Source organism: Sinocyclocheilus anshuiensis, unplaced genomic scaffold, assembly GCF_001515605.1.
Source record: "Sinocyclocheilus anshuiensis isolate Anshui unplaced genomic scaffold, SAMN03320099.WGS_v1.1 scaffold1155, whole genome shotgun sequence".
NCBI classification, from domain to species: Eukaryota; Metazoa; Chordata; class Actinopteri; order Cypriniformes; family Cyprinidae; genus Sinocyclocheilus; species Sinocyclocheilus anshuiensis.
Window position 1 is genome coordinate 458,370 of NW_015542398.1, and position 23,433 is coordinate 481,802.

The following is a 23,433-nucleotide window of genomic DNA, read 5'->3' on the forward strand; positions in this document are numbered from 1 at the left end:
ATAGATAGATAGCTCAGCATTACAGCATACATTGGTAGTTCAAAGAGATGTTAGTGTGATAATACGAGTCATCTGTGAGTCCATGTATGGATGTCAGAGCTGTCAAAATTATGGCTCAGGGGTTATTCCACACCTCCCTAATCTTTCTCTCTCCCCTTCTGTGGCTTTATTCCAGGACCATTCATTTTCCTGAGTGACTGTCACACGTCAGTGTGCGTCTGCCAGACTTGGTAATCTCGGGGTCACTTGACTCCTGTGTCAGCGTCCAAGGACGTTCTGTCACTGAGCTTTATGTGTGTATGTGTGTGTGTGTGTGTGTGTGTGTGTGAGAGAGAGAGAGAGAGCGATAGCAAGGGGGCAGCTGCCATCACTGAGCAGATTTCCCAGTCTGCTTTGATTCGTATTAGTGCCCAGATTGTGAGCGCTGAAATCTTAATTATAAGCAAAAACAAGCTCATCCCGTTTGATTTCCCACTTCTCAAGAGGACACACTATCAGGAGTTCAGAGAATCAACAGCTTTATACTGAACTGGTTATTTGTGTATATATTGGTATTTAAAGTCGGTGTTCATACATGTTTACATGTTCATTCAAATCCTCATTCCTGTGTGTCTGCAGAGGCTGTGGAATCAAACTTAGGCTGTAACGTTATTTTAAGGCAAATAATAAGCCATTTTTAGGCAAATAAAATGTGTAAAATGTAATAAGGCCTGTTAATTTAATTAAGTATAAAATTAATTTAAAATATATATACACAGTCACAGTCATTTATCATCCTGAGCTGACATATAAGTCAATAGACAGGGAAAAAGACCCAAGCAAAATGTAAAGCAAAAATTTAAGAACCTTCCAAAAATATCTGTGATATAATATAGGAAATTGTAATTTAAATTTCTGAATTTTTCGAGTGGCCATTAACATTACAAATATATATATGTAAATTTTTAATGTACTGTAGTATATAACTGTAGTCAACTCAATAGTCAATTTTAGTTGCACTAGTTTGTATATGTTATTTGCAGTACAAATGCTAACTGGCTCTGAGGTTTCTGTGAGTAATGTTGCATCTGAGACACTTGCCTGATTTTGACACACACACTCTCTCTCTCACACACACACACATATAACACTTGTTTTGTCACCCTTATTTGGCAAAGCTCAAGGGAAGTGTCAGCATAGTTTTAACTGAGGTCAGAGGTCAAGAGAAGCCACTGTGCTAATCTTATTTTCAGCAGATAATGCTAAAAACTAATTTCAAGATTGTAAAAGATTCAGAGTGTCAGATTTTAAAGTTATGATTCACTTTTTTGGTAAATTCAATGGCAACTCAGCAGAGGCTTTGGATTGCAGTCCAGATGTTTTCATTGTCTGTAAATCCTGCAGCGTACCATAGCTGACATCATGATAATCTGATGGCAAAGATCAAACCCAGCAGGTGTTCAGGTCTAGGTCATAGTAGCATATGACATTTGACCCCTCAGATTATCTTTTTTCATCCCTGTACTGGAAAAGCAAAATTATTTTTTTTATCTAAAACTGTTAATTAAGAGAAATATAGATACAAACCAGCTACCACATACAAAAAACCTCTGTGATCATCTTTAACTGGTATGAACAGGTTTTTAAATAAAATTTGATATTTATTTAAAAACAGTTTATTTAAAACTAATGTAAAAATTATTTCTACATATATCATATATTTAAAGAGTGTGTGTGAGAGAGAGAGAGAGAGCGATAGCAAGGGGGTTTGCGTGACTGGGACCTGCTGGAATGGAAAATACCATCCACGATCCATCACAGGACAACACAGGGGGAAACCCAGAAGCCCTCCTGCGACGTGCAGCCAAAAAGAGAGAGCGTGTATTGGGATATTTTGCTTGATGTTTGGAAATTCACACAGTTGTGTGGCAAAGAATAGATGCCTAATCTGTTAACAGGAGTCCGGTTATAGTAAATCAGCTTTGATTAGCATGAGTCAGGGATATTGATGTTTCATGACTGATCTGAAATCAGCCTGACACAGTTTCTCATGCTCACATCGGAATAACATGGCCAGATACGCTGCTCCCAGACCAGCGGTTACGTCTGAAGTTCCCAGTGCAGATTAAAGCAGGTCACCAGACTCCAGACGCATAGTCATGTTGTTTAATTAGTTTTTATCATGACAGCTTTGAAAAGCTCTACTGACAACATTGTGTGTGAAAGAGAAAGGCAGACCATATTCAGAGTGTTTGGCTGGATGTTTCGGGCTATATTTATTCATGGCTTCGAAGTGGAACCTTGGTTCCCAGAAAGGGTTTTCCATACAGATATGGCTTGGAGTTCACATTCTCTCTCTCTCTCTCGCTCTCTCTCTCTCTGCAGTGGTGATAGCAAACAGGTCGTTATCAAGCATCGTCTGTGTTGAGGTTTATAGATAAACAGTTTCCAGGGAGACCACCTTGTGTTCTGGCAGATCTGTGTTGGATCGTATGCTGTAACTTATTTTGCCAATAAATCAATAGTCAAGCTGTTTGTCAACAAGTTGTGTAAATAGTTACTAAATGAAATGTGTTTCCACCATGTCAGGAGGTGCAAAAACAGCTGCTGCTTTGCTTTGGTATTAGAATAAATCATCTTAAATGTTTCTGTGTAGTGTGTTTGAGTAAGCTTCATACAGAATGTTGTTTGCATGTGTGTGTGTGTGTGTGTATGTACAGAGAAAGTTTGAGATCAATTACAGCTTCCCTTCTCACTTGAAAGAGGATTTACTTTTTCCTAGGATCCAACAGTCTCTATATATCGTCATAATTTAAAGCTTGGGGTCAGTAAGAATGTTTTTAAAAGAAATCTCACCAAGGCTGCATTTATTTGATCAAAAATACAATAAAATCCTAAATATAAATATGTATAAAAAGCTTTTAAATAAAGAATATATAATAGCTTTTTTCTATTTTAATATATTTTGTTAAATATATGATATATCAGCAGCCATTACTCTAGTCTTTAGTGTCACATGATGGTTCAGAAATCATTCTAATATGCTGATTTGGTGCTCAAGAAACATTTCTTTGTTATTAATGTTAAAAAAAATTGTGCTGCTTAATATTTTTGTGGAAGCCATGGTGCTTTTTGATTCTTTGATAAATAGAAGGTTCCAGCACTTATTTGAAATGGAAATCTTTTGTAACTTCATAAATATCTTTACTGTCACTTTTGATCAATTTAATGAATCCTATAAAAATACAAATATATATATAAAAAAGAAAGAATATTATTTACTTAAAAATCATTCTGACACCAAACCTTTGAATGGTAGTGTGTGATTTCTTTTCACTGACAAAAATTAAGCAAATTAAAATGACAAATTTTTCCACAGTTTCCACAGTCATGGGCGAATTGGAAATATCAGGGAATTTTAAAATTGTAATTTTTCAGGCCTGGTCAGGGACAAATCAGGACTTCTAAATTCAAATCAAAACCTCCACGTATATATAAATGCACATTTATATAAATAAATAGCATAAAATAACCTTCATTCTAAAGGAGTTGATAGAGTTTGTGGACTCAATCCATTAGGAATCATCATGTTCTGACGATAAATCGTTCACAATATGAGGAGGAGCATATTAGAGTAAATTAGATCAATATTGATATTGTTTTTGCCGCCTCAGGGCTGCCAGACAAACTGCCCCATATACTTGGTGTTATCCACTCAAACACACACACTCTCACTCACACACTTACTTTTGCCCTATTTACCTAGTGCCTTTAGCAGCTGTAAGTGTATTAATTCCTCTTGGGGTGTAGTAGTACAAGAGGACTACCCTTTTCCTCGCTCTTTTTCAGTTTCTTTTTCAGTAGTCACATTTTTCCAAGAGGTTCAGGGATAATTACCTAGAAATTATTTAATGAATAATTGGATGTTCACATAGTTTTGGTCGTGTGGTGTTTTTGAATCTGTGATGAAGTGGGTGAAGCAGATATGTAGGCGGCGGCTGTTTGTCTGTTTGCTTGTTTGTGTGTTTATATAGGGGGTGTGTATGTGGGCAGGGGTTTTTTAGAGGGTGCCACACTCTGCAGGTTTATAGATCAGCTCATTAATTAGAACAAACAATCTGTCTGACACCCACGGTGTGTGTGTGTGTGTGTGTGTGTGTGTGTGTGTGTGTGTGTGTGCGTGCGCTTATTTTTAAGATTCTGTGGATTTACTTTTTCCTAGGATCCAACAGTCTCTATATATCGTCATAATTTAAAGCTTGGGGTCAGTAAGAATGTTTTTAAAAGAAATCTCACCAAGGCTGCATTTATTTGATCAAAAATACAATAAAATCCTAAATATAAATATGTATAAAAAGCTTTTAAATAAAGAATATATAATAGCTTTTTTCTATTTTAATATATTTTGTTAAATATATGATATATCAGCAGCCATTACTCTAGTCTTTAGTGTCACATGATGGTTCAGAAATCATTCTAATATGCTGATTTGGTGCTCAAGAAACATTTCTTTGTTATTAATGTTAAAAAAAATTGTGCTGCTTAATATTTTTGTGGAAGCCATGGTGCTTTTTGATTCTTTGATAAATAGAAGGTTCCAGCACTTATTTGAAATGGAAATCTTTTGTAACTTCATAAATATCTTTACTGTCACTTTTGATCAATTTAATGAATCCTATAAAAATACAAATATATATATAAAAAAGAAAGAATATTATTTACTTAAAAATCATTCTGACACCAAACCTTTGAATGGTAGTGCGTGATTTCTTTTCACTGACAAAAATTAAGCAAATTAAAATGACAAATTTTTCCACAGTTTCCACAGTCATGGGCGAATTGGAAATATCAGGGAATTTTAAAATTGTAATTTTTCAGGCCTGGTCAGGGACAAATCAGGACTTCTAAATTCAAATCAAAACCTCCACGTATATATAAATGCACATTTATATAAATAAATAGCATAAAATAACCTTCATTCTAAAGGAGTTGATAGAGTTTGTGGACTCAATCCATTAGGAATCATCATGTTCTGACGATAAATCGTTCACAATATGAGGAGGAGCATATTAGAGTAAATTAGATCAATATTGATATTGTTTTTGCCGCCTCAGGGCTGCCAGACAAACTGCCCCATATACTTGGTGTTATCCACTCAAACACACACACTCTCACTCACACACTTACTTTTGCCCTATTTACCTAGTGCCTTTAGCAGCTGTAAGTGTATTAATTCCTCTTGGGGTGTAGTAGTACAAGAGGACTACCCTTTTCCTCGCTCTTTTTCAGTTTCTTTTTCAGTAGTCACATTTTTCCAAGAGGTTCAGGGATAATTACCTAGAAATTATTTAATGAATAATTGGATGTTCACATAGTTTTGGTCGTGTGGTGTTTTTGAATCTGTGATGAAGTGGGTGAAGCAGATATGTAGGCGGCGGCTGTTTGTCTGTTTGCTTGTTTGTGTGTTTATATAGGGGGTGTGTATGTGGGCAGGGGTTTTTTAGAGGGTGCCACACTCTGCAGGTTTATAGATCAGCTCATTAATTAGAACAAACAATCTGTCTGACACCCACGGTGTGTGTGTGTGTGTGTGTGTGTGTGTGTGTGTGTGTGTGTGCGTGCGCTTATTTTTAAGATGCTGTGAGCAAGAGGGAATTGGGAAGAATAGATAGATCTGCCATTTTTTTTGCAGTGAATTGTATCAGAAAAAGCTTGTTTGTTCGATAAAGAAATACATGCATAAAGCGTTATTGTAATGCAGCGACAATTTCTCTGTTCCAAAACCTAGTCAAATGCCTTGCTGTCTACTACTTACATATAACTTATAAGACAGCATCCTTATTTTCACACAGAAATGAACATTCTGTTGTTGGTTACTCACTGTCATATTGGTCCAAACCTGTATGACTGACTTTATATGGTGGAACACAAAAGATAGGAAAATTGGAATAAAATGTATTTATTTATTAACAAATAAATAAAAATTGGAGTCCTGTGTTGTTTCGAGTAAATGACAAAAGATTTATTTTTGGATGAACTATCCTCAGTTTTTGATTAGATTCACTAGAGTTGAAAAGTCAAGATCAAGATCTCAAAAGTAAGATTTTGAAAAAATATATTTTTGAAAGAAAGCTCTATGCTCACCAAGGCTGCATTTATTTGATCAAAAATACGGTAAAACCGTAATATTGTGAAATATTATTTCAATTTAAAATAACTATTTTCTCTTTTAATATATTTTAAAATGTAATTCATTCCTGTTATGCAAATCTGAATTTTCAGCATCATTACTCCAGTCCTCAGTGTCACATGATCCTTCAGAAATCATTCTAATATGCAGATTTGAAGAAACATTTCTTCTTATTATAATTTTTTCAGGGTTCCTTGATGAATGGAACCGTTCAAAAGAACAGCATTTATCTAAAAATAAAGAGAAATCTTTTTTAATAATGTAAATGTATCTGCTGTCACTTTTGATCAATTTAATGCATTCTTGCTGAAAAAAGTGTAAATTTATTTAAAAAAAAAAATACTGACCCCAAAACCTTTGAACAGTAGTGTATATTTATGCATTAAATTAAATTTATATGCATTTATAATACATATTTATCTTGACTTCATCTACTATCTTGGGTGATTTTTTGTGCCTTATCTGCACAATTATTCACAATGCCGCCTTTGAATTTGGCCAGAAGAAAATGTCTTATAAGGCTGCCTACTGTCTAGCTAGGCTGCTTACTGTTTTAACACTGTTAAATCGGTGTTGACATACGAAGTATAAATAGGAAATCACATGCCCATGTGATAAGATGTTTCTCACTAGAGAATGCATTAGTGAGAATGACTGCATTTTGGGTAAAGTGTTGATGGAATGTGGGCACTTTGCTGATTTGTTGACAGTTACATCACATAGAAATTTTTAATCGTGCCTTTTATTTATATAACCCTAAAAATACAGGTTGAATTTTATGTACAATGTACATGCAAAATTGCCCATTTCAAAGGTATATGCATGTAAAAGACAGACAGTATTTCACACAATATGCGCTCTTCTTTTGTGTGTTACATCATGACCCAAACAAATTACTTTTTTTTTTTTTGCAGTGTAGAAACTTTCATTTCCATGGCAACCTTGTGTAGGAAATTGCCAGAGATTTGGGAAAATGTTTTCAGCCAAGTCATTTGAAGAGCTCATAAAAGACAAATACTTAAAGCATCCCACCACATGGCAGCAGAACATCCACCCAAACCTCCATGTCTCTGATTTTAAAAACACAAATACAGACAGATTCAAGCCATTATTGATGATCTGGAAACTGATGAATGATTTTCGAACCTGTGTGCATCTTGTATGCCGTATCTATCGAAAGGCCAGTGGTACCAGTCTCGCCCAGCCTACACTAAACACCATACACACACTCAGACAGATGTGCAAACACATACATATGCATGAATGAACACAAACATATGCACACATGCGCAAACATGCATTCTGCCACTCATAGTCAATAATGTGCATCTGTGGGTGATGAATGTATAATTTATGTGGTTTGCTCTCAGTATGCCTTAATTCAGAATGTTCTGGAAATTCGTTTGCTCACTCAGACACATTTATCTTGCTTGCTACAGGGGATTTTTATAAGAAACCTTTGTGTATTTTAAAGGCATTGACTGCATTTGCCAAAATGTGCATTATGCAACAGACCTTACTGCAGAGAATTAGGGCTGCACAATTTAAGGAAAACTCTAATTGCGATTTTGCCGATTAAAGATTGCAATTTAAAATACATTTTTTTTGTAACACTTTACAATAAGGTTCCATTTGTTAACATTAGTTAACTACATTAGTCAACATAAACTAACAATGAAAAATACTTGTAAAGCATTTAAATGTTGATTCCAGCATTTACTAATACATTATTAAAATCAAAAGTTGTATCTATTAATGTTATTTAATGGCAATGTTTTGTCTCGTCGCACCGGGACACGGCATCAACAGTATGTGAGGGGCGTAACATTTCCGTCTCACGCTTGAGGTATTCGGCCAATCACAACGCACTGGATAGCTGGCCAATCAGAGCACACCTCGCTTTTTCAGACTGATGAGCTTTGTAAAAATCGACGCGTTTCAAAAAGGCAGGGCATAGAGGAGAAACAATAATGTACAGTATGTGGAAAATAATGTGTTTTTTAACTTTAAACCGCATAAACACATTTCATTACACCAAATACACAAAATAATGTTCTTTTTAGCAGCATCATATGACCCCTTTAATGCATTAAGTATAGTTAACAAATGGAACCTTATTGTAAAGTGTTACCATTTGCAACACCGTTTGTAGGACTGCACAATTTGGCCAAAATGTTGTGATTATATACAATATAACTATCAAATAATAAAAAAAAGTAAACAAAGTTATTGTAATTATTTTAATACTACTATTGTAACATTTCACTGTAAAATAAAATATTGAGTATTTAAGAAAAATAATATAATAATAACACTCTTGAAGTAATTTCATTTTTTAAATGTAATTTCATTTTTAAATGTTAAACAATCAAGCTTTTATTTTGATGGGAAAAAAACACAGGGAGACTTTAAAGCTTCTCCATTTTTGGTGACAGATGTATAAATGATTCTCATTCCAGAACTTCGACAAGATGATTTTGGTGTATGTTGCAACCCAAATGCACATTATAAGTAACACAAACTCAGAGCAGATGCAGAGATGAGCTTGTGTGGAGCAGCATTTACTGTGAACCGAGCTGCCCTGAGACACTGAAAACACTGGATCATCAGCTGCTCGCATGTAAAACAACATTCAATCTGAAACATGCGGCATGTGTGTATTTAATTTCTACAGAAAATACTATCTCGCCTAATCCAATGCACTTAAAGGGTTAGTTCACCCAAAAATGAAAATTAGGCTGTGTTTTACTCACCCCAGAGCCATCCTAGGTGTATATGACTTTCTTCTTTCAGACGAATCCAGTCTGAGTTATATAACAAATTGTCCTGGCTATTCCAAACTCTATCATTGCAGTCAGCAGGTGTTGCAGTGCTTCAGTCCAAAAGAAGTGAAATAAAAAGCGCCCATCCATAAAAAAAGTCTCTCACATGGCTCTGGGGGGTGAACAAAGGCCTCTTGTAGCGAATCGATGCGTTTTTGTAAGAAAAATATCCATATTCAAAACGTAATAATCACTTGAATCTAGCTTGCGCTCACTGTTGTAAACAGAAGCAGTTCCGGGGGAATGACGTATCAGTTCAGCTTTGCACATGCGCCGCTCAGAAGTGACGCACGCGGAAGCGCAGCGGAGAGATCAAAACAAAACAACGGTCACTAATCTAGCTTGCGCTCACTGTTGTACACTGGAAGCAGTTCCTTGCAGATGACGTATGAGGTCGGCTTTGCGCATGCACCACTCAGAAGTGACGAAAGCGGAAGCGCAGGGGAGAGATCGAAAACAAAACAACGGTCCCTATTTAGAAGTACAAAATGAGGATTTGTAAAGAATGTCAGAGGATTTCGATATAAGCCAAGAGGAGGCTGGGTTTCCTTTGCTGAAGTAAGGAAACGTTGCTTCCTTTGATCCTGTAAACAAACATTGGTTTTCACAAGTTTTTTTTAAATGGATGGGCTCTTTTTATTTAACTTCTTTTGGACTGATGCATACAGCACCTGCTGAGTGGCATTAAACAGCTTGAAAGATCAAAGACAATTTTTAATATAACTCCGACTGGATTCGTCTGAAAGAAGAAAGTCATATACACCTAGGATGGCTTTGGGGTGAGTAAAGCACAGCCTAATTTTTATTTTTGGGTGAACTAACACTTTAACTTGACTTTTTATTTCCAGTGTGACAAATGAACTAGCAGTATTATGGGCTCTTTCTTGGCTTATTAAGAGGTAGGGCTTTTTACACAAAATTGTTTAAAAAATGCTAAATAATCATATTTATTTCTTAGAGCATAACTGTGAGGTCATGCAAGAACAACATAGGATGTATTGTTTGAAATGTTTGTTCTTTGTGCATACAGTTTCACATTATTGTTACAAAATAGGAGATAGTATATGCTACTCAGGAATAAGCAGTACTTTAGTATTCCATTCCGAATGTTCTTTATAAACCTCCTCTCATTTTGAGGATGTCTATAAAAGTTTTGGCAAGTTTAGCTACTGTAACCTGAGCGATTTTGTCCCTAAAGTATGGCGGCGTTAGAAACACCTAATCAGAGCTCGATGCCAGCCTCGATGCCAGCAGGTAGGACAACTTCTCTGAAAGCTCTGGGAGTTTGATAATCTCTCATGATGTGCTTACTAACCACTTTGTATTTACACGAACACACGCTGCGGAAGTTGATCATTTGAGTTCAGTCTAAATGATGGTTTACTTCACAAGAGACACGCAGAAAGCAGCTCCACTGCAGCAAAGCTAATCAGTGTTCATAAACTCAGGCTATACAACAGACTCTTATTTCAGCAGGGACTGGCACTGCTGTCGAGATCAAGAACTGATGTAGAGTACATGCCATCAACAAGTGTTAGTTATCTTACATGTGAGTGATAGTGATAGAGATTAAGGCGGGCAGGCAGACAGAAAACCAAACAGACAGACAGATGATAGACAGACAGACTGATAAATACATAGATTAATTGATTAAAGGAAATATGCCCTAAACATGGTAAATCACACAGTTAATTCTACATTTATTAAATCAAAGCAACAGCAAATAACCGTAAAAGAGTGTCATGTTTATCTCTCATGGGCATGAGTAGTGTAAATTCTGCAATTAGGCATTGCAGCGCAAAACCCCTCATTTCAAAATCCAGGTCACAGGCTTCCTGGCTGCGGCCAAATCAGACACGCTGACGCTGAGTGCAGTTTTATCAGAGCAGGAGCAAGTCTAGCAAACTGCTCTGATGCTGGGACCCACGGCCTGCACCAACCAATTAGGACAAAACCCGAGAGGAGTTCACAACATAAGAGTGCACATATTGCAGTATATACTGTACTTGGAATTGTATGTGATTCAGTATGCAGTTCAAAATCTTTTGAATAGCAAAAATGCTACTTTGTCACATACTTTCAATTTGCATCAATAGTTGTCTATTTAGAAATACATTTTGCATTAATACTCATGTTTAACAGCAGATTTCCTTGTGTAAAACTTACTGGTGATGTTGTGAAGAAAATTCCACTAATGAGTGATTTGCGGCAAGTAAATCATGCCAAAAACGCTTGGCAGGGAACAATGTCTTCCATGAATCAACGCAAATGATGCAATTGTCAAAAATAATAATAATAATTTTGTCCAATTTTTAAAATCTTTTTTAACTTGTGATTCACCTCTTAGACAGCTGTTTGGGTTCATGGCTTCATAATGCTTTAACAAAGACTTATTTTTTTTAAATCCCAATGGGAAAAATGAATTGAAAAAAATATTTCCATAGCCAAATATGCATACTATTTGCATACTATGAGCACTGTACACACCACATACTTTAGAGATAGAACGAGTATGGTATTATGCCATTTTGAACATATAAAAGTTGCTGTTGGTTGCTTTGTAATCTACAATCCAGATGGCTAGTGTGATTCATTTAAGCCAGTTCTGTCCAACCAGATAAAAAAAAAGTGGTAATAAGGTGAGAAATGTTTTTGAGTCTCTTAATTAACAATGGCTGTGCGGTGTGGGCCAAAGACAGCAGCACCTTCTTTGCATAAAGACACATTGTGATCTGGTCTTTAATCGAGGCGTTAGCCAGAATGAGTGACTCATGGATTTCTGCTACAGCTAAGCATTTGGTTAAGATGAACTGTTTAGAGCACTAGAGTTTTTAAAGGTGAACGAGTTCACATCATATCCGCAGAGAAGCAAGAAAAGACTGATTACATGTCTCTTATTTTTAAGAGACTGCATCATGTCCTTAAAGTTGAAGTATTCCGTTTTTGTGCCACTAATGTCACCAAAGTAAATTGCAAAATGATTGTGTATGTCAAAACGTTTCCCAAACACTTCATCTTTCTGCCCCAAACTCGCACAATTGGTTAAGCTATTGTTGCTGTGTCGGGTTAGTCGAGATTATTGAAAAACTTTTGTGGTGAAATTAACCTACAAATGACTAAAGTTGTGGTAGCAGCATTGTTAATTTTAATTTCTGTGTTTCTTTTTGTTTTTTTTTACTAAAAATCCTTAAAAGTTCAGCCTGCTAAGTGCAGTCACTGATTTTATTGACTGCTGTTGGATTATTTGAAAAAATCATGTTATTTCTAGATTTTTCTTGTTTGTGAATCTAAACTAACAAAAGTTTGAGGTCAGTAAGATATTTACTTACCAAGGCTGCTTTTATTTGATCAAAAACACAGTAAAAACAGTAATATTGTGAAGTATTATAACAATTTAAAATAACTGTTTTCTATTACTTTAAAATATCATTTATTCATTACAAAGCTGAATTTTCAGCAGTCATTACAACAGTCGTCAGTGTCACATGATCCTTTAGAAATCCTTCTAATATGCTGATTTGATACTCAAGAAACATTTATTATTATTATTATCCTCGCTGAAAACAGTTGTACTTCATTTTTTTTCAGGTTTTATAACCGCATTTATTTGAAGTAGAAATATTTTGTAACATTTTAAATGCCTTTACTGTCACTTTTGATCAATTTAGTGCGTCATTGCTGAAAAAAGTATTCATTACTTTAAAAAGAACATCTTACTGAGCCCAGACTTGCATATTATTTGCTGTTATTTGTTTCCTCCTCCGATTTTCATCAGTGTTTTAATGAAGTTTTTAATGATCACCTTGACGCACATTGTTGAGAATCACTCATCTTTGTTATTGTTGATGAGACCTTTCTGAGCATTTTCGTCAGTAATTCCTTTGACGAGATGCACATTGGATAGGAGGAAGCATTTTAACATTGCATAATTAACACACTTCACCTTTAATGGGGAAGGATGAATAAATGACCTCATCACCTGTGCGCTTTCACAGACTGTTAGTTTGATAATTGCGTCTGCTATAGAATTTGGCAGCTCTCAGTGGCCGTAAAGGATCTCGATTCCCTGAGGGCTGAGTACTGGTATGACAGCTGTTAGCACACTAGAAATGCTGCAGCTACAGAGTGTCATCATTATAGTCTGTCCACAATTCTGTGTGTTGGCTGTCCGCATACACACACACACACACACACACACACATACATGCTCTTCGCTGCTGGACAGATGGTGGCTTTGAGCTCAGGGTCCTTAAAGGAGACATTCACGGCGGCGAAGAGAAAGAGCAGACAAGGATATGAAGACGAGAGCATGCTGTTGCTAATGCCCCTGGAGGATGCTGGGAGTTGCTTTGTTAAAGTACTTTCTGGCTGCTAACACGCAGGAGGAAGATTCTAGGTCATAAAATTACACGTTTCCGCAACCTCACATGCAAATTAAGTAGCGCTGATTTAAATTTAATGTTTTTTTCTTATTGTCTGTGTGTGAAACATTAAGTTAGGTTGAAAAAAGTAAAATATGACCCTTTATAATAGACAATATCTGCCTGTTGGCTTCCTTGGATATTAAAGAACCCATGGAATCAAAAGTGGTGTTTTGTTGCTTTTAGGTACATGAATTTTTTTAGCAGATGCTTTTATGCTTTGTAAAAAAAAGAGCCAACAATTTAGTTATAAGCTAATTCTCTTTTAGCAGATATAATGCAACATATACAACTCACGAGCAAGTAGAAAGCCATGCTTTGTGACATAACTTAAGACTATTTAATTTAACACTGCAAACTGACTTTTTTGTGTCTTTCAAAATAACAAACCTTACCCAACAAACTCTTTATCACATGCATACACACACAAATCCCGTCAGCCTTTGCCAATTTGCAGCCGATTTTATTTATTTTTTTGCAAGTTTCTTCAGCCGTCAGCAGTTCTTCATCCAATTAAAAACAAAACAAAACACCTGAAAAAGTGCACCAAGAGAAGGGCTGCAGCCTAATACATATACTATCCACACTAAATATTCTGTACTATTTAGTATGCAAGACTAGGATTAGTCCAGCCGAAATCATACAGGTATGTTTAATGTTTCATTATGGATTTATGCATGATTTTTAAAGTTAAATATTTCCCACTATCCCTTGTGCTGTAGAAAAGGAGATTATGGCTGCATCCGAAAACTGAAAAATGCTGCCTTCTTCGGACGCATTCCAAGGTAGGAAGGCATCAAGGCACGTCCGAATTCAATGTTAGCTTCAGTTCCTGTCTCCTGAGATGCCTTCATCTGGCCGATTTTTGAAGGCAACATAAATGTATCCTTTGCTGCCTTTGATATGCCACAATCCTGTGCATTCCTTTCTGTGACAGTTAAGCTAAAAAATAAAGATGGCGTCTGAAAGTTGTGATCGGTGGTCAGTTTGTGTGTAAATGTACGTTTTTGATCAACGTTTTCCACTTTTGATGTCATTTCTAGCGAGAAATTAATATTGCAGTAATTAAATATTCACTTAGTTATCACCAAAGCTCTCTATATTTTGCTGTAGATCATTAAACCGTTACGCTGCCTCAGAAGCCTGTCTGAAAACAGTTTCATGAGGTGCCGTGCAAAAACACTGCCTGCAAAGTCATTGCCTCATACGGCAGTGAGGCAGCAAGTCAGCTGCCTAAGTTTTCGGATGCAGCCGACTGGCATCGAAGCATGTTTGTATGCAGATTTTTTTTTTTTTAAAGGGGAATGGAATATTACACTACTGTTCAAAAATTATTTTTTTTTGAATGAATACTTTTATTCAGCAAGGATGCATTCAATTGGCCGAAAGTGACAATGAAAATGTAAAGTGACAAAACAATTTTATTTATAATAAATGCTGATCTTTTGAACGTTCATCTAAGAATCTTTTGTCTAAGAATTCATCTAAAAATCTTGAAAAATGTATCATGGTTTCCACAAAGATATTAGACAGCACAACAAATATTAGACAGTTTTCAACATTTGTAATAGTACAAAATGTTTCTTAAGCACCAAATCAGCATAGAATGATTTCTGAATGATCATGTGACACTGTAATGATGCTGAAAATTCAGCTTGAATTCCATTTTAAAATACATTCAAATAAAAATCAGTTATTTTAAATTGTAATAATATTTTACAGTTTTAGTGTTTTACTTTATTTCAAATAAATACAGCCTAGGTGAGCATAAGAGACTTTTTTTTCAATACCAAAAAATAAATTCTTACAGGCCCCAAACGTTTTAGAGGTTGTGTTATATGGCTGTCATCAGGTGTTTGTAGAAGCAACTTCTATTATAAAACTAATATTAATAACAGTATTCATTTTAAATCAAGGCCACAGTATTCTTGGCCCTTGTTTCAGATGGCTATAAAACTAATATTAAGTAAAAAACAGATCATTTACAGCAGTGTATAAATAATGATTCATTGATCAATGTAGACAAAGATGTTAATAGTTATTGATTTAAATGACCTGCTTTTTAGTGTCTGTAATGATGGCTTTGGATGAAACATGATTTAGTGAGCAGTTCACCATTAAACAGAGTGTTTTGAACTGAAGGTTAGATGTAATTGTTGTAAGACCCATATTGTGGGAAGTGTGTGATGCTGACATTATCCTATGATACAGTAAGTGGAGCGAGATAATTATTATAATGACAACAGTAATGCTGCCTGTGAGGTCAGATTTTATTGAAGAAAACCCTCTCTCTTTGTTAACCTCGTCCATTCATTCTTAAGTTTTTTTGTGTCAAAGCAAAGCAAAAAAACAACAACGAACAAAGGCGCATTGACGTATGGCTGTATTGTGTGTGATGCAGGGTTTAGTGTTCACCTTGAGAGTGGTTTGGTGATGGCCCAGTGTGTGTCAGAGGGTCATTAATTCGAGGCAGAGAGAGATCAATAAACCTGATCATTAGTCTCATCAGCTGCTAACGATGAGCTGAGATCATCTGATTCGCCTACAGATCTGGCACTTCACCCTGGAGAAACTGTTTAGTGTCATGTTTACTGTGTTTCATGATGGGACGTTGCCTGTAAAGAGACACAACCATGGCTGATTGTTTTTACTGTCAGAGGGCAAGCAGATCTGCTTACGTTTACAAATAAAGAAATAGGAAAAGTGATGAAATTCTGTTATTTCTCACCCTGATGTCTTTCAAACGTGACATTTTCCTACTGTTTTCATAGGATAATTTTGGGACAGACAGAAACTGAAGCTTTATTTGTAGAAGATAGTTCTCAAATCTCTCTGCTTGCTTTCAATTCAAATGTGATGTGCTATGCCAGGTTTGACGTCAGTGAAGCCAAATGTGATTGGTTGACGTCAAACCTGATGCAACACATCTTGACGTGCCATATTTGAATTGACTAAGACACAGCAGGAAGATTTTAAGTGAATCTTTATCCACGTTTTGGTCATATGGACTGCTTTAATGATACTTTTTTGTAATTTTTGGAAGAACTAATCCTTATAAGAATCAAAACTCATAGTTTGAGTACATTAATCTAGGATTAAGTTATGATCAGGTAACTGGATGACATTAAACATAGAAACATTTATTTCAAACTGAGAGAAAGAAAGTGCGACTCTCATTCCTGTTAAAGTTCTCAGTGGAAGTTTCTCTTTCTATTCTCTCTTCTCTCACACTCTCGGCGGATTCCATGTTGACACCTGGAGGAGTGAATTATTCATTTCTTCAGGCAGATGAAGAATGGGTGGCAGGGGCACGTGATGCACACTCACTTACATACAGTACACAAACACTCAAACATGCTCATGGGCATTGGTATACTGTATATACACTACTGTTCAAAAGTTTGGGGTCAGCAAGACTTTTTTCTTGTAAGAAATTAATATTTTATTTAGCAAGGATGCATTAAATTGATCAAAAATGACAGTAAAGAAAATGTTGATATTTATTTGGAACTAATTATTCTATCAGTAATCTAATTGTAATAATAATAATCAGATGATTTGTTTTGCCCCACAGGTCAGTCGTGTTTTAAAACCTGGTGGCCGTTTCATCTGCCACATTTGCGCAGCCACATTTTCGTAAGAGACTCTACGCTCGAGCAGAGTACAACTGGTCTATCAAGCACTATCACTATGGCAGCAGCTTTCACTACTTCCTGTATGTTCTCACCAAAGGGGAGGAGCTTAGCCCAGAGGATGCTGCATTGGAGAGGAGACTGCTCATGGAAGCTGAGGCCCCGCCCACCGAAGTAAAATTTCAGGAAGTGGATTCTGAGGACTTCCTGAATAACATTGGATTACAGGGACATGTCAAACACCTGTCAATCAAAAGACTGCTGACAGAAGTTGTACAGATTTTTATAATTTTTTTCTTCTGCTCCGATCCTTTAAAGGAACAGTTCACCCAAAAATACACTTCTATTTATTATTATTATTATTATTATTATTATTATTATAATTTCCTCTCCCTCATTTTGTTCCAAATTAATTTTATTTAATTTCTTTCGTGGAACAAAAAATTGTTTGTTGTTGTTGTTGTTATTGTTGTTTTTGGAGCTCGAAATGGCCCGTCTCCATTCACTTTCATTTACTTATGTGTTCCAGGGAAGAAAGAAAGTCATACAGGCTTGCAACAACATGAGGTTGAGTAAATGATGACAGAAATATAATTTTTGGGTGAACTATCACTTTATCAGTTTGCTTGACTACATGAGGAAAGGATTACTCTTTTTTTTTTTTTGGTTATGTTAAGGACAGTATTGCTCTGAAATTAAACAAAACACAGCAACTTCCCCTCTGAGATCCTGTAATATTTTGAAATGACATGCTTGACTTTTACGCCACTCTATACTGGTTTAGAGTTGGTTTAATACTTGGACTTGGAGCAACTATATGCTTTTAAACAATTTATTTTTAAGTATCTTGTATATATATAAAAAAAAACTTTTTTACTATGCTTTTTTAGGATGCTTTGATGTGAATTTTTACTCTGTTCTGCAGTTTCTCTTTCTCTGTCACTCTATCTCTGGCCTATTTCTCTGTGCAATTGTCTTGATTGGTATGACAAGGTTGAGTGCTTGACACCTGCACACTTGTGCAGAGACAAATCTGTCACAAACGCTTCTCAAACAACAAATAAACAGACAGACAGAAAACAAACAGCCCTGCTGTGTTCCAGAATATGACAGACGTGTCTGCGCTCTTTTGGATGAGGAATGGCTGCAGTGAATCGGAGGAGGCCATTAATAAACCAGAAATCATTTATTTTTAATTTAGCTCTGGAATGTAATTACCGTCTATTTTTAAGACTTGAGGAAGGTGCCTGAATTTCAGAACAGCCTTCTGTGTGCCAGTGTGAACATAGATTGAAATGTTACACTGGGATTTTTATAGTAAATAGAGGAAAGTTATTCTTGAACCAGGAGAGACCAAAACACATTTAAACCCACACTATGTTGTGGGTGGTTGCCAAGGTGTCATGAGTTCTTTTTAGAATGTTGCTAGGTGGTTGCTAAGATGCTCTGAATGCAAAAGTGTACCAATGTACCAATTAATTAGTAGTGATTCATATATCAGTAGCATTTACACGCACATCATATTTTATATGCGAAGCTCTCTGGGGTAAACTTATTATCATACGAACCAATCAGAGCCGTTCAATAGCCCTGGAACCAATCAGGTTTAGTCAGTGTGCTGTTTGAATTTAAACAAGTAAACGCAAGTTTTTAGTTTTTGTCATATATGATGTTGAAATCCTTGTGGGAATTTCAGAAATATATATTATAAAATAAAGGCGTGAAGCTTGATATTTTTAATACATTTAATACTACGTCTTTTTCACCTGGGAACACACGTTTCGATGTGTACAACTGCTTAGAAACGTTTGTTTTCATTTTACATACCTCTTCCCTTCCCCTACCCTGTAGGAAATACAAAACTACCAGAAAAAAAAGCCATATTTATTTCATTTTAAGTTTATTTTGTTGTATATAAAGTTTATTCAAATGAGAAAGTTTATCTAAAATGTAAATTTTAAAATTAGAATTAATTTAAGATTTTTTGTGAAGAACCATTCATCAGTGTCTTCACAAATTAAATTGTTGATGGCAGACAGTGATTAACAATTATTTTGTCTCTACATAAACATACATTTGGATGGGATGGGTGGATGGATGAACACAATCACCTGATTTTGTAAATGTGACACATTTTTCATTGAGCACCAAGTTTGCATGTCTAAAATTTAAAATGCTTACATTTACAAAATGAGCCTGCAATATCATAAATAATGAATAAAGTAATGGTCCATGTTAAATACAAACATTAATTAAAAGAAAATGTTTAATGAATAAAAAAAAAACATAAGAAAGCATTATTTAATTTAGTGTTATACATATGTTATCATATTCATATGGTTTGGTCTAATGTCACAAATCATAATCTCAAGTTTACTGCATTTTACACGATTCTTTGAATTCTTTAGTGTGGGTTTAAGAAGTGTACTCAAAAACATTTTCACACGTTTCCTCCAAAATTACCCACAACCTAATCAGTTTATATGTGAAAAAATCCATTTATTCACAAACTTCTCACGAAACGACTGTTTGACAAACTACTCGGCAAGCTACTTCCTCCCACTGCTGCTTTCTGTTGGTTGGAGAGCACTTACTCCGAGTCGCCCCCTGTCATTTCACAGAATTATACAACGGCGAGCACATCAAGTATAAAAGCCTTGTCCGTTTAGGGAGGTGCGGGCAGTCAGCAGGTTCGTGGCGTAAAGCCAGTCGAAAGTATAAACAAGGCTTCAACTGCACAAAACACTTCCACTACGACAGAAATCGTGAGCTGCGCGGTGATTCCACCGCTTGCCACGTCCCGTGTGAAAGGTCCTTCAAAGGGTTAATTCACCTAAAAATTAATTACTAACCCTCATGTCGTTTCAAATGCATAAGACCTTCGTTCATCTTCGGAACACAAATTAAGATATTTTTGATGGAATCTGAGAGCTGTCTGACCCTGCACAGACAGCAATACAACGCCTGATCTGTTTCCTATGTTGTTGTGATTTGATTTGAACGAAAACAGCGTATCCATGTGACGCAGCTGACACAGAACAGCATATGCTGTTTACATCCAGCAGATACTCTCCAAAATGGCGCTACAGGGTGACGCGGAAGAGACGATTTGTTGAATAAAGTCGTTTTTGTTTCTTCTTTTGCGCACAAAAAGTATTCTCGTAGCTTCGTAAAATTGCGGTTGAACCCCTGATGTCACATGGTGTCTTACAGGTTTGAAACGACATGATGGTGAGTAATTAATGACAGAATTTTCATTTTTGGGTGAACTATCCCTTTAAGTCAAAAGTGTAGGCCTACTTGTCGACGTTCCACTCTGCACCAAGCACATCACATTGTATTGCTCATTCATTCATGCTTCTTTTTCCACTCCAACGTTCCAATAATTCCTGCCCACTAAAAGCTGCACGGATATATTCGCTTACCCCAATAGGGCTATCTATGTAAATGATTTAGAAAAAGTTCAGTCGATTCACACTTTATATTATCGCCACGATATGGTTTGTCATATCACCCAGGCCTAACATGCAGTAATACTTTAAACACATTTGACAAGCTAGTTGATAAAATAACAACAACCGATTAACTATCAAAACTGATTGGCTAACACTATTCAGTGCTCTTTTCTTCTTTCATGTTAACTGAAGGCAAATCTGAATGATGCACTATTTTAACTTTAATCAACAAGTACAGTTGACCATGACATCCTCACCTTATCTTATTCCAGAAAAGTCGCTCACTCAATGCTGGATGGAGCTGTACAGCTGCAGCTCACGTGATGAATGTTGGGGGGAGGGGGCATGTCTGAACTAGTTGATGAACGAAATCAGCACCCCAATAAAGAGGTTGACTGGCACAAAGTATTTTATGTATTTTGAAAATACAAAAATACTAATCTTAAATGTATTTAAATACAAAATACATTTGATTTTTTTCCAAAGGCTTTTAAATACAAAACAGTATTTTGTATTTCAAATACATATTTTAAATACATGTATCTGAAATACTGCCCATCCCTGATGGTTGTCAGTGGAGAAATTAGCTTTTTGGGTACAGATGGTGTAGTTACGACATACCAGCAGGGGCTAGCCAGACCAGGCTAACCTGCCAATTCTTGACCCCTGTGGTGCATCCCTGTCTCTAGTTTACAGACAGATTATTTTCATTAGTCACTGTGCACACAAGAAAAGAATCAGAAATGACCATTTGACCCTTCAATATCATTTATCAAAGACAGATCCGCCTGTTCGTCAAAGCTCATGTTTCTGTAGGGACAAATGCGTGCTGTTGTTCAGCAGGGGGAGGGGTCAGGACACACCATTACATCATCATCCAGCAGTGGCAGCAACAACATAGGCCGTGGTATTGAAAGCAGACACATAAACCCCTGCTAGCTCCGCTGACAACACTAGGGTAAACATTGCACTAAGCTACATTACGGACAGAGGTGTGTGTGTGTGTGTGTTTGGTGTAAGGTTAAAGCAGGGGGCATTTTTGATGTAGAGGGCAGCACAGTCTGATTGATTTCATTCTTTTAATAAAAACATTTGACCTAACTCTGTTTTCCTCGGTGAAGTATCTCTCCATTATGTGCAGGGTTATGCTATGAGTCAAAAAATCTAAATTAAATTGTAATGTAGTTTTAAACTGATGTTTTTTTTTCAGTAGCCCAAGCCGATCTCAAGAGAGCTGTGTAAGCAATATAATGCTGATATATATGTATGATTTAATGATAACACAACATGAATGTTTACATATTTGCAGTATGTAATATTTACAACTTTATTATACTTTACATTATTTTCTCAAAATCAATTTTGGCACTGACATAAGGGTGAACTACAGCTTGTATAAAAGTCTCTGATGATGCAGAATATGGTCAAAAATTGCCACATATTTTAAATATTGTCAAATAGTGCCATCTTTTTAATCTGGTAAATATGATATATTAGTCTATAGCTTTAGTTTAAAGAATGTTGGTAGTTTTTGGTTTAAGTCAACTTGTTTGCTTTTAATGTGTTTTTGATGTGTTTTGTTTTGTAATGTTGTTCTGGGTCTGGTTTTGAATGGATGGATGAATTGATTTTGGATGTATGGATGTATGGATTGGTTTTTGGATGAATGAATCTGTAGTTTGCTTGTGTTGGCTTTCTTCAAACTTGTGTTTGAAGGTTGAATGCCAAATTGGAACTCCAACAATGCATTATCTGTGTTGTATTTCTCTGAATTGCAATCCAATAAATGTCTCTTTCTGTCATTTCCAATTCAGCTTCCTGTGTGGTGTGGCCAATTCAATTCAAATTCAACTGCTGTATATTCAGGATAGTGGGGATTTCAGGTAATTTCTGGGATGTTCACAAGTTTCTCTTTAATTGCATAGTGGCACAACATATAAAGTTATTTTATGATGAGCTGCAGATTCTGAAATCTCATTCTTATTCCTATTCCATGAGCTACTCCTAAACTCAAAGCGAAATGATAGGATGATCATAAGAATGTTAAGTCAGTCCCAAGCCAATCCCTAAACCCAATACTAAAACATGATTGGTTGACAGGAATGTTATACTACAACCAACAAGGATGTATATCCAGAATCTGGTTTGCAACATTTCCAGATGCCATTCGAATCATCTTTTGCTCATCAATTCCTGTTGTATCTCTACAATGCCTTTTAAAAGTAGAAAATGCCCAAAATATGAGTATTTGGTTTTGCTGTATGACAGTGACATCAATTTCTGTGTGGCTGAATGTGAATCTGCGCATATTTTGTACGAGTCAGTTCAAACACTTACACTTTGACTCACAGTGGCGTTAAATGAGGATTTACTGCAAAAAAATATATATGCTATTATCTCTAATGAGGGAGATCAGTAGCACCAGTAGCACCAACCGAGAGCCACAAGCTGGGATGAATCGAGGACAATGCATTTAAATAAAATGTCTTTGTCACTTTTTCGCTTTTAATTTCTTCCGGCAGAGAGCTCATTCTTTGAGAATCTTGGAATGTCATCTCTCCCTTTTTCTTCCTTTATCACGCTGTCATTATCTGCCGAGCATTATATGCTTTCCATATTGGGTCAGGCCACAGTGTCGCTCAGTCACTCCAGAGCTGCCGCGGGCCGCCTGTCTGTTCAGATAGTGTATCAGTAATCTCCAGCTCTGAGCAGCCTGTGTGAAGCGGTAAGGATTCCCCTGGGCATTAGAGCCGTTCAGGAACACTGCAACAGCCATGAAGGTGTATTAATAGACTGAGATGGTGAAGCTGAGTGTCCTTGACTGCGCTTGAGTGACTGTCTGATGGACTTTCTGCTGTGCAAAGACCTCGTCGAGCCTTGAGAATAAACATGCACAGATGACGGGAGTCTGTGGTAAACGCTGAGGTTAAACTG

General features: G+C 36.2%; 1 protein-coding gene across 1 annotated transcript in view; it reads left to right on the top strand.

The window, feature by feature from the left end:
* Positions 1–21,438, top strand: part of LOC107692863 (methyltransferase-like protein 13) — a 61,350-nt gene extending 39,912 nt beyond the window's left edge. The window contains 3 exon segments of the mRNA XM_074187027.1: positions 16,987–17,018; positions 17,020–17,278; positions 21,316–21,438. Of these exon segments, the coding sequence (XP_074043128.1) occupies positions 16,987–17,018; positions 17,020–17,278; positions 21,316–21,438 (414 nt within the window).
* Positions 21,439–23,433: the final 1,995 nt, after the last annotated feature.